Source organism: Hetaerina americana, unplaced genomic scaffold (assembly GCF_022747635.1).
Source record: "Hetaerina americana unplaced genomic scaffold, ioHetAmer1.1.p SCAF_9, whole genome shotgun sequence".
In the NCBI taxonomy this organism is placed as follows: Eukaryota; Metazoa; Arthropoda; class Insecta; order Odonata; family Calopterygidae; genus Hetaerina; species Hetaerina americana.
Genome location: NW_027287538.1, coordinates 46,887,679 through 46,897,718, shown reverse-complemented (window position 1 = coordinate 46,897,718; position 10,040 = coordinate 46,887,679). Strand labels below are relative to the sequence as shown.

At 36.1% G+C, this 10,040-nt stretch overlaps 1 protein-coding gene across 1 annotated transcript; it reads left to right on the top strand.

Annotated features, from left to right (window-relative positions):
• The first annotated feature begins 37 nt into the window (after positions 1 to 37).
• Sras (Ras converting CAAX endopeptidase Sras) lies at positions 38 to 9,831 on the top strand. The gene is made up of 7 exons (XM_071597776.1): positions 38 to 138; positions 475 to 580; positions 664 to 802; positions 5,611 to 5,778; positions 5,865 to 5,933; positions 6,026 to 6,088; positions 8,832 to 9,831. Exons 2-7 carry the CDS (start codon positions 521 to 523, stop codon positions 9,044 to 9,046), a joined length of 714 nt encoding a protein of 237 aa, XP_071453877.1. The 5' UTR covers positions 38 to 138; positions 475 to 520; the 3' UTR covers positions 9,047 to 9,831.
• The last annotated feature ends 209 nt before the right edge of the window (positions 9,832 to 10,040 follow it).

The window sequence follows — 10,040 nt, the reverse complement described above, 5'->3', positions numbered from 1 at the left end:
ACGTGACCCTAGTGTAAATTTCAGTATGGAAGGCGAAAGAATCGCAGGGTATTCTTGTTTATCTTCTGTAGGAGCTTGTTTTCTTTTGTCTATTATCTATGTCGCTAGTTTATATGTCTGGAATTCGCCTCATAACAGGTATTTTTATCTGTCTACATAGGTCGTATGCTATTGAAGTATTTGTTCACATTAGGCATAATGAACTGTTCCATAACATATTGCTTTACACGTGACAATGTTGCCAAATTTACTTTCATGGACATAAAATACGTAAATTACGAAAGATTTAAAAAACGAAAATGACGATAACCATTAAACGAAAATGTACTTTGATTGAATTCGTTGTATGTTATCTGTCAATCGTGCGCAAAAGTACTCATGATGTTAGAAGGGTTGAGTCAGTGAAAAGTAAAATTTTGAAAATATAAGGTTGTTTTTATTGCTGAAGGAATGCATATTTTTCTGAACTCATAGGAACCACCCATCCACAATTAAGAGACGATTCTTTAGTGTATTCATTATGACATTGGTTTCACCGGCATATTTATATTACTTTTTGCCCGACAATGTGTTAAGAAAGGTGAGGAAAATTCGCCCAACCTTCCATTAATGCCGATCATTAGAAAATTTCTCGAAAATTTGTCAATTAATTGCTCATTGTAGGCGACCTTATGGCAGCTGATCGGTCTCAGATGTACTGGACTATTTCCTGCTATGGTCTTACCACTAACGTTGACAATGGTGTTGTTCACCGGCCCTATTTGTATGCAAGCAAAAATTGGCCTGTGGAAGCTCTACTTGGGTAAGTTATTTCACATTAGAATGAAATAAACAAGTAACTAGCACCAATGTATACTGTTGAGTGTCCCATGCTGAAACAGGATGTGTGTTAGTATTAGCGAAGTTATGAGTCTCGAGGGACTCATTCTGTATAATTTCTGACGGATTGTACTTTCATTGGTATAATTTAAAATATCAGACATCTTTTGTGTGATTTATCACCCTCCGATTCAGCGGTTGTTCTTGGTGTCGTGTTTTTATTCTTTTAAAAATGGCTTGCGTACAGTACTGGACTAAGAATTCGTTTTTTTTTCTGGCATACAGTATGTTTACTTACCTTATAGCAAGCAATATCGAGCCGAAAGATATACTGGTTGGATTGATGTGTAAGGAAAGAGCTCGCTAAGTACCACAGTGTGTGATTCAGAGTAAATTTAGCAGTTCCCTTTTCTGTACTTAGGCGTAGTCAGGCATTGAAAAACGAAAGGTCTGTACTAACTACAGGTTCCGATAATTAAATACTCTGGTGTCTTGAAAGACATCCAAGTAATTAATTTATTAACTTTTTAAGGTATGAAAATGTTGTTTCCTATTCCTTGTATCCAACCACCGTGACTTCTCTCAGCTCCTATTTCTCAAAACATGAATAGGAGATAGTGCTTAACTATGGACTCATACTGTACCCTTTTTCCAAAGATTTGTAAAAACTATTAGTAGCTTAGTTAAAGTGTTAGGAAACATGCTTAGTCCGTAATTGATTGTTTCCGGGCTAACTTAATGGAATACATTCATATTGTAAATGAAAAATAGTAACTTTTTGATTCCACTGAAAAATTTTTTCAGTGGAATCACAAAGTTACTATTTTTCATTTCCAATGCTTAGTCTAGATATTAATGTATGTTCATCTACTGTTGTTTCATGCACAATTTCTTTATGAGACAGGGTAATGTACCTTAATGGCTACCTAAATTGTGCATCTTACTTCCATAACTGCCACCCTTGTCCTGGAGCTGAACTTATTTTATGTGAAATAAATGCAAAATTTCCTCTTAGCCCTGTATCCACTTCCATCAGAGGTCCAGCAGCTCTATATTAACCAATTGAGACAACTTCCTCTGCTATTTTGGTTTTAATGTTGGATGAAATCCTGAGATTTCATCCAGCACATATTGAGAAACAGCATCTTGCCAATTACATTGGACTGAAAACAAATAATAACAATAAAACTTAATGATTAACAAATAATAGCAACATATAAAACATTCAGTTCGGTTTACATAAATTAGGGAGCCCTAATTAGTATCAAAGTAGGAGGAGGTCCAAAGAAAATTGGGAAGGAGTAAGAGCAAGGTGAGAATGGATGGTTTGGCATGTTTGGAATAATAATAATTCGGCTTTCTTCAGAAGATTGAAACTGGTGGAATGGGTTGAAGTCAAGGTGGCATTTCATCAATGCATTGCAGGTTGATGAAAATAAAGTAATTGATTAATGATCATTTTGTGATTGAGAGGCAAAGAGGGAGGTCATTCAACCACTTCTGCCGGCAAAGGTGCTCAAAGAGGGACTTGAGAAATAAGTTCAGATGACCTAAAAATACCATTGACTATTTTTTATAAAAACTTTATATCATTCGTAGTGCGACGATTGGTAAGGGAGGAAATGCCAAGAGAAAACCTGAAATAACCTAGAGAGAAGTGTTAATGCTGGTGGCAAAGGATACAGAGAAAGACGTTTGTCAGGTGATCAAGAGTTTGATGGAAGTGGGTGGAGTATTGGCCAGAATATGGGAACAGTTTTCAAGGACAGCAGAAAAAAGTGCAGAGAGCAGGCGTAATAGGCAATGCATGATTTCAATGAATTAAACTCTAGTGACACAGCTTTAGAGGATATACTTTTGAAATGCTTACGAAAGAGAAGTTTAAAGTTGACACCTAGGTCTTTTTGAATTACGATGCATTTGATAATCATGTGCTTGGAGTAATTTATGAAAAGGAAGTGAAAGAAAGATATCTTCTATAAATATGACTGATTCATAGCAAATATAACAGTGGAACGGAGCATTATTATTTGCTATGAATCAATCATGTTCGCCTTCCACAATGTTATGCCTGATTCGACAAAATTGATGAACATGACTGTCCATCTGGTGACTGCAGGTGGATTCTTCCACAGAACATTGGGTTGTTTCCTCTAGTGATTTCTGTAATAGAGTGTTAGTCTCTGCCACCAATAGGTGGCAGCCAAGCATCTAAAATGGAGTATACTTGGCAGTGTTGATTTTCAGCTGTCTCTCGTAGAAGTGCCTCCATCTTGTAGTTATAGTAATCAGTTCTGATTATGCATGAAGGGCCAGGCCTAAAGATATTTGTAAATGATGATAACTTTACCTCACCCATTGTGCAAGAAAAACATATTTTTCATGGTCTTAGTTACCAATAATGACTTGCTCTTGTACAAATTATTATGGATTTTCACCTATTCCTCTGCCTCTGTTTCATTCCTATTTTTATCTGGTCTGGCTATCAGATGGTTTTCCATTAATGTCAGGTTTCCAAATCAACACCTTTGGCTAGTTCCACATAGTGTGCCATAAGGCTCAACTCTAAGACCTGTGTTATTTATCATATACATTAATGATCTGCGATTTCATGTAATGGATGTATGGTTACAGAAGGTTACCTCTATGCTGATGATTTTGGAATTAACCTCTTTGATGAGTCTTAAGGATGACATTGAATTCATGATATCAAATAAATCTTACTCATCAGAAACTTTGCAAATACTTAACCTACCATCGATGTCCCAACAAAGCCTTCACTCTTGCAAGATTTTTGTCATTTTTGGGGTCAAAGGGCAACCTGAACGTTTGACATCTTCAACATCTTCTCTATCCTCCTGAAACGACTCTTGCCACTCAAAAACACCTGATCCATCCATGGTGTTATCACCATAAGCTGCCTTGAGCATGTTATTAGTCACTTTCCTGGTTTTGCCGTATTTCACACAAAATTTGATGGCGTAAGGCTGTTCCAATTATGGTTTCATGACAGAGCGTAACGAGATCACGTTATAGAGGTTTCACACACAAACGATCTGAACTCTGGTAAGGCTGGGAGCCGACTGCCTCCAGCCTTTCCTGAGACTCCCCTCCCTCGAGCCCAGCCAGAGAAACCACCGCCTGTCTATTCGGGAAAAAATAAGTCATTCTACTTTTGGGACTGATCTTGTAATTATGATACAGATTGAAAATAGCATTAGAACAGAGTATTTTAAATAAAGTGAAACATTAAATGGTTGTGAGAGGTTTTTATTTAAATATTATAATTCTCGGCCTCCTTCACACAAGGGATTTTCATGTTGAAAAAGTTGTAAAAGGTCTATTAATACAAATTTGTTTACACAAAGTTGATGACTAAGCCCATGATATTATTATTAATAAAAATATAAAACATGCAACAAAGCTATGCATTTGATTGAACATTCAGCAAAATTTCAAGCAGGATACTATAACGTAGCCTAAGATGAAGAAATGGCAATATTTCATTCCAGATTGCATAGTTTCAGGTGTATTGTGGTGGAAGTGGAACATAATAGTGACCAAATGATTGCACTTTTCCACTGGTTTAGTGTAACCCTACAGACTGACATAAAATGGACATTAACCATTATTATCAGACAAATTAACTAGATGTGTATACAGATGAAACTTTCTAAACTTATGGCTGTAGAAACATGGAGTATGCCACGTACATGATAATTGGTAGGGAAATGCCAGAAAAGATGCCATGTAATAATAAAATTAAAAATAGAGGAGTCCACTACCACCATTTTATGACTACTTACCAAGCATGGTAATTGGTCGCAAAGGTAAACTGTGCCATTCCATAGTTCCCTTAAGTCAAAACTATGGGTTGTCTAGTGCAATTAATCATCATAAAATACTCCTGTAACATTGTAGTCACAGGTCAATTTCATTGATAAGGTTTGTTTTTCCTCTTACTAGGTCAGTCCTACATATTATGTGAAATTCATGTCATGGTAATTCCTGTATCTTTGGTGATGTCCTTTAGATAATGCAGTTGGTTCTTAGTGATGTAATAATTCAGAATATCACAGTTTTTAAATCAAAATAGTGATTTTTTTTAGGCATAATTGGTAGCCTTTAAGGCCTGTGACCACTGGATAACCACTGAGCATTTATATGATTCAATATTTTTTCTGTCATTTCATACAATAACCGACCTCATCCATATGTCATTCTTGCAATTAATTGACCATAATACTTTCACAAAAGATATCATTCCATAATTTCACATCACCATTCCAAACCTTCATCACTGGGAGGAAAATTTACAACTGATGTGTGAGCAAATTTTTAATTGTGTGTTAATTAAATGGTAGTCATGATAGTTAATAATTTGATCTTTAATGGAAATACCCCTTATAATTAATGGAATTATCTCATGAGTTATTGGCATTGGGTAAGATAGCCCCATACTATGGCGGAAGTAGAGGGAAATAAGTTTCAGCTGAAGGACCTAAGGTGCTTATCCATATTTAAAGTTAAAAGGGAAAAATCCCAAAAAAATTGGAGATGTTATGTTTCCTAAATTGTAATTTTCCCCGAAAAGAAGAAATATGGCTTTTTGCAAAGCTTGGTTGAGAAAAATTTAAATGAAATTATCTTTCGGTACTTACCTGCAATTTCATACCATACCATTCTACCATACTTTGATATAGATGTTTTATGGTGCACATTCTGACCATTATCAAACCTGATTAGCTGGGGATCCCAAATTAATTAGTACTACTTATCTTTATATTTCAGAGCCATTGTATTGGAAGAATCAGTTGAACAATTTGATTTGGCTGAGAAATCAAGTTGTGGCACCTCTTTCTGAAGAGTTCACTTTTCGGGGTTGCATGTTGCCCCTGCTGTTACTATGTTTCCGTCCCATGGTAGCCGTCGTTGTATGCCCCCTTTTCTTCGGGGTTGGTAAGTTATGGACACTAGTCCACCCCACATTTCCTGCTTCTTCATACTGCCATTGTCCATTATGACTCCAATCTTCTCTTTTGCAGCACACTTTCACCACATGGTTGAGTTACTGCATTCAGGTGTTGAGTTGAAAAATGCATTGATTGTTTCTTGTAAGTTGGTATATTGTTTTGCATAATTTTTAGAAATTTTCATTTTGTATTTATTAATATCATATGATAAAACAATTGCTATTTCTTTTCAGGTGTTCAGTTCCTCTACACAACCTTGTTTGGTGCTTATTCAGCATTCTTATTTGTTAAAACAGGTACTTAAAGAAGTAAATTAGCATAATTTTACTCGAAGTCATCATTTTATATATATATATATATATATACACACACACACACACACACACACGAGGGTCATCCGGAAAGTAGTACCCGTTCGTGAAATAAAGACACAAAAGTAAATATTAACAAACATAAAAAATTTTATTTGAAAGAGGATACTTTAAACTACTTCTCAACATAATCTCCAAGCAAATTAAGGCATTTGTCATAACGTGTGACAAGTTTCTGTATTCCTGCTGCATAGTCCTTCGCCGCCAGCTCATTGAGATACGCGAGGGACCCATCTTGCACAAATTTTTGCATAATGCAGATGGTGTTTAACAATTTCATGAACAATTGTTCGAGAAACATTGGGAAAATGCTCACAGATGTCATCAATTGTGACGCGCCGATCGTTCCTCACGAATTCGTCAACTGAGCTCACCAGTTGGTCTGTAATGACAGACGGTCTCCCCGAACGCTCATCGTCGTGTGTGTTCCCCCTCCCCATGTTGAAGTTGCGACACCACCGCCGAACAGACGACTCGTCCATTACATTGTCTCCATACACCTCCTTTAATTGGCGATGAATATCACATGGGCGAACGTTTCTTGCATTGAGGAATTTAATCACTGCCCTCACTTCACAACTGGCGGCGTTCTCAATTTTTTTAAACATTGTAAACAATCACAGAAACAACACAGGCAATGCTAGCGTCACGCAACTTGGCTCAGAGAAGGCAGACAAGCCACTGAAGCTATCTGACCTCGTCCAGCGGCTACTCGCGTCGTCAGCACTTCATGCGGCACGAACGAACGGGTACTACTTTCCGGATGACCCTCGTGTGTGTGTGTGTGTGTATATATATATATATATATTTTCTCAAGTTTTAGATGATTTGCAATAATCATGTGATCACTTAAGTGGAGTCATGGGTGAGTATTTGGGGTTGCCTTAATGTACAATGGACCAAGCCCAAATCTGACCCAAGCTCATATTTAGTTTGAAACCATGAGTGTATAAACTTGAATGGAAATTTCAGTGGAATCAGTGTTTGGTGATTTGCCAGGGCAGCCACTTGGTCAGGAGAATTGGGAAAAAGTCAGGATTCACAAAAGAATGAGCGGATAAAATTCCAAATATTGGAATGAAAATCGCCAAGTGAAGATTTGATACCAAATGTCAATGAAAACCTAACAGTTGCTGCTTTTCACCAGACATCACACCAATATTATACCTAAACACACTATAAGTGCTGCCAGATTAAAAGCAATATGTAGAATGTGGCAGTAACTTACATTAGAATTTTTCGTAGTTAAAACACGAAATATGTAGGTAACTTAGGAGAATTTAGGAATCAAAGGATTCCTATCATTCTGTTACACAAATTGTAAACTAAGAATGCTGCATCTTAAGCTTTTTTCAGAAAACTAAGAGAATTATTAATGATTGTTATCCATTAAAGATGTATACTATGTTTACTGTTGCAAAAGAATGAGAGCACTCCTCAATATCTCTCAATTAATAGACTCATTCTATTGTGGATTCTAAGCCTATCTTGTTTCTGTCACATATTTAGTGTATGTGAGGAATTTCCATTATTTTGATCATGTCTGGTAGTAAATGGAAGGAGGGAGAGTTTTACTTGAAATTATTATCCTTTGTCATAGAAAGGGAAAATGGGATAAGAAATTTTGAACTAGGAGAAAGATGGAGCCAAACAATTCTGAGAAATCAGGAAAGACTGAAGAATCTGTGGATGAATCATGAAAATTTTTTCATGGGGATGGATTGCCGTAGGTTTCTTTTACCCATCTGTCTTAGCTTACTGTGTAGTTATCCATTTTACTACCCTACCGTTACTATCCAGGTAGCACTTTTGCTAGACATGCCATAGGGTAACCACGTCTGCTCTGATTTCTTTTCGCTCCATTTCTGCAGTCAGTAATTCAGCCTAGGACATAGCTTTGGTGTATTCTACATGCTTATGATACAATTTTAGAGTGAAAAATTACAAATTACTTCATACAATTCGCCATATGCCCACCATGCTTTGGATAGTTAGTATAACTGCTGTGGTGATTGTGGTTGAGGATGTTATCAGCCTGGTATGCTGTAGCCATTGGAGGCTAATTTTGCACCTTCCCATGCTTGTTTAACTTTCCATATTGAGTGTGATTCATATGAGAATTTGGTTAATAGTTTGTTTATCATTTATTGTCCTGTTCTTAATGCATATATGCTAATCTTCATGAGTCATATATCTGTCATGGTTAACCTTGTGGAGTGTGGCTTGTGATTGAACTCTAAAAATGATGAACTCCAGGGTTCTCATTGATAATGTATTTACATTCAGCCTTCAAGCTTTTAAACATAGCGATCCACTTGTTTTTTGAAATGCTTTAAATCATGTATCAGTCAGAGTGCACCTCTCATTATGTCTCTATCCATGAAGTCTTTTCTTATTCTTAAGTCAGGGGTCTTTTCATTGCATTGTCCTATACTTCGAATCATTAATTTTGAGTCAGAGTTCATTTGATGCATAGCAGTTTGTCTCCAAGATAAATCAGTTCCATTTTCATGACATCAAAAGAACTGTATTTTTGGTGAACAATGCATATTTTATTTTCAAATGGAAATGTTTGTGTGTGAATTAGAAATCAATACTTCAATTAGGGTAGTACGTAGCAGCTAGTGGTTGAAGAAAACCTGTCCCAAATGTTTTTTCTTCCAATTAGGGCACCTGGTGGCACCATTTGTAGCCCATGCTTTCTGTAATCACATGGGATTTCCGGACTTCGCTGAGCTGCTCTCCTATCGGGACCCGCAGCGAATTGGGTTTGCAATATTGTTTGTGTTGGGATTGGTGGCATGGTGTAATCTTCTTGACCCTATAACAAATCCTTCTTGGTATGGAAATGACATGTACAACATGTGGAAGCATTCAATCTGAGGTATCACAAGGATAAACATATCTCCGCCGGTATTCAACTTTAAGGATTGGGTTCATGTGGAAACTCAAAAGCTGTTAAGAAGTAATTTTTAACCAATTGTCACTTTGGTCTTAGCAGCCTATCAGGTATACATGGTTACTGCTTAGTGTATTTTAATACCTTGTGAGCTATATATATTTTGCAGTGGTACATATAGCTGAAGTGTTGAACTAAGAGAAAGTTATTGTTGTTTATGTTTTATATTCCTGTAATTATATAATGACAGACTGTCTGGAAGAGCCATTTTCTTTTTAGTATGGTCATTCTGCCCATTCTGTTGGAGGCTTTTTTGGATCTGATGTTAACTGATGTGTTGATAGCCTGATTTTAAAGGCTGTTCTTGCATTTTAATAGAGATTTTGATGATACATCTATTTCCCAGGTTTAATTATGGTATTCTTTTTTCCCATCCTTTCATAAACAGTGTGTAACATCAGTGTTTTAGCATGAGTGAAGTATGGTCAGTGTTTGTTGCATTTTTCAATTGCCAATCAGCTATACTTTTTACGGAGACATCTTAAAAGATGTTTAAGAATAGGGTGGAGACTTAAGGGAAAGTTTTAAAGGGTATATTTAGTCCCTAAAAAAATAATAATTTACACCATGTCTTGTCATAGAGCGGTAGAATCTTGATTTTACAACTTCTGTGTTGTACTAGACATGCTATTTGAAATCATGCAAATAGTCGGTGAAGATGATTGAGTCCTGGTCTCTTGAAAGAATACTCAATGTTTTTGACCAAAGTAATAAAATTGATCTTGCAAATTTCAATGGTAACATGTTAATTCATAGGCAATTTCAGTGACTCACTATTTTGCCCTTCTTTTCATCTCATTCATTTATTTATAGGATCTCTCATTTTTCTTTGTTATTAGATTTTAAGTATCTAAAGTTTATTCATTAATATGGTTGAAAATTATGTACAATTGAGTGCACATGAAATACATAAAAAAA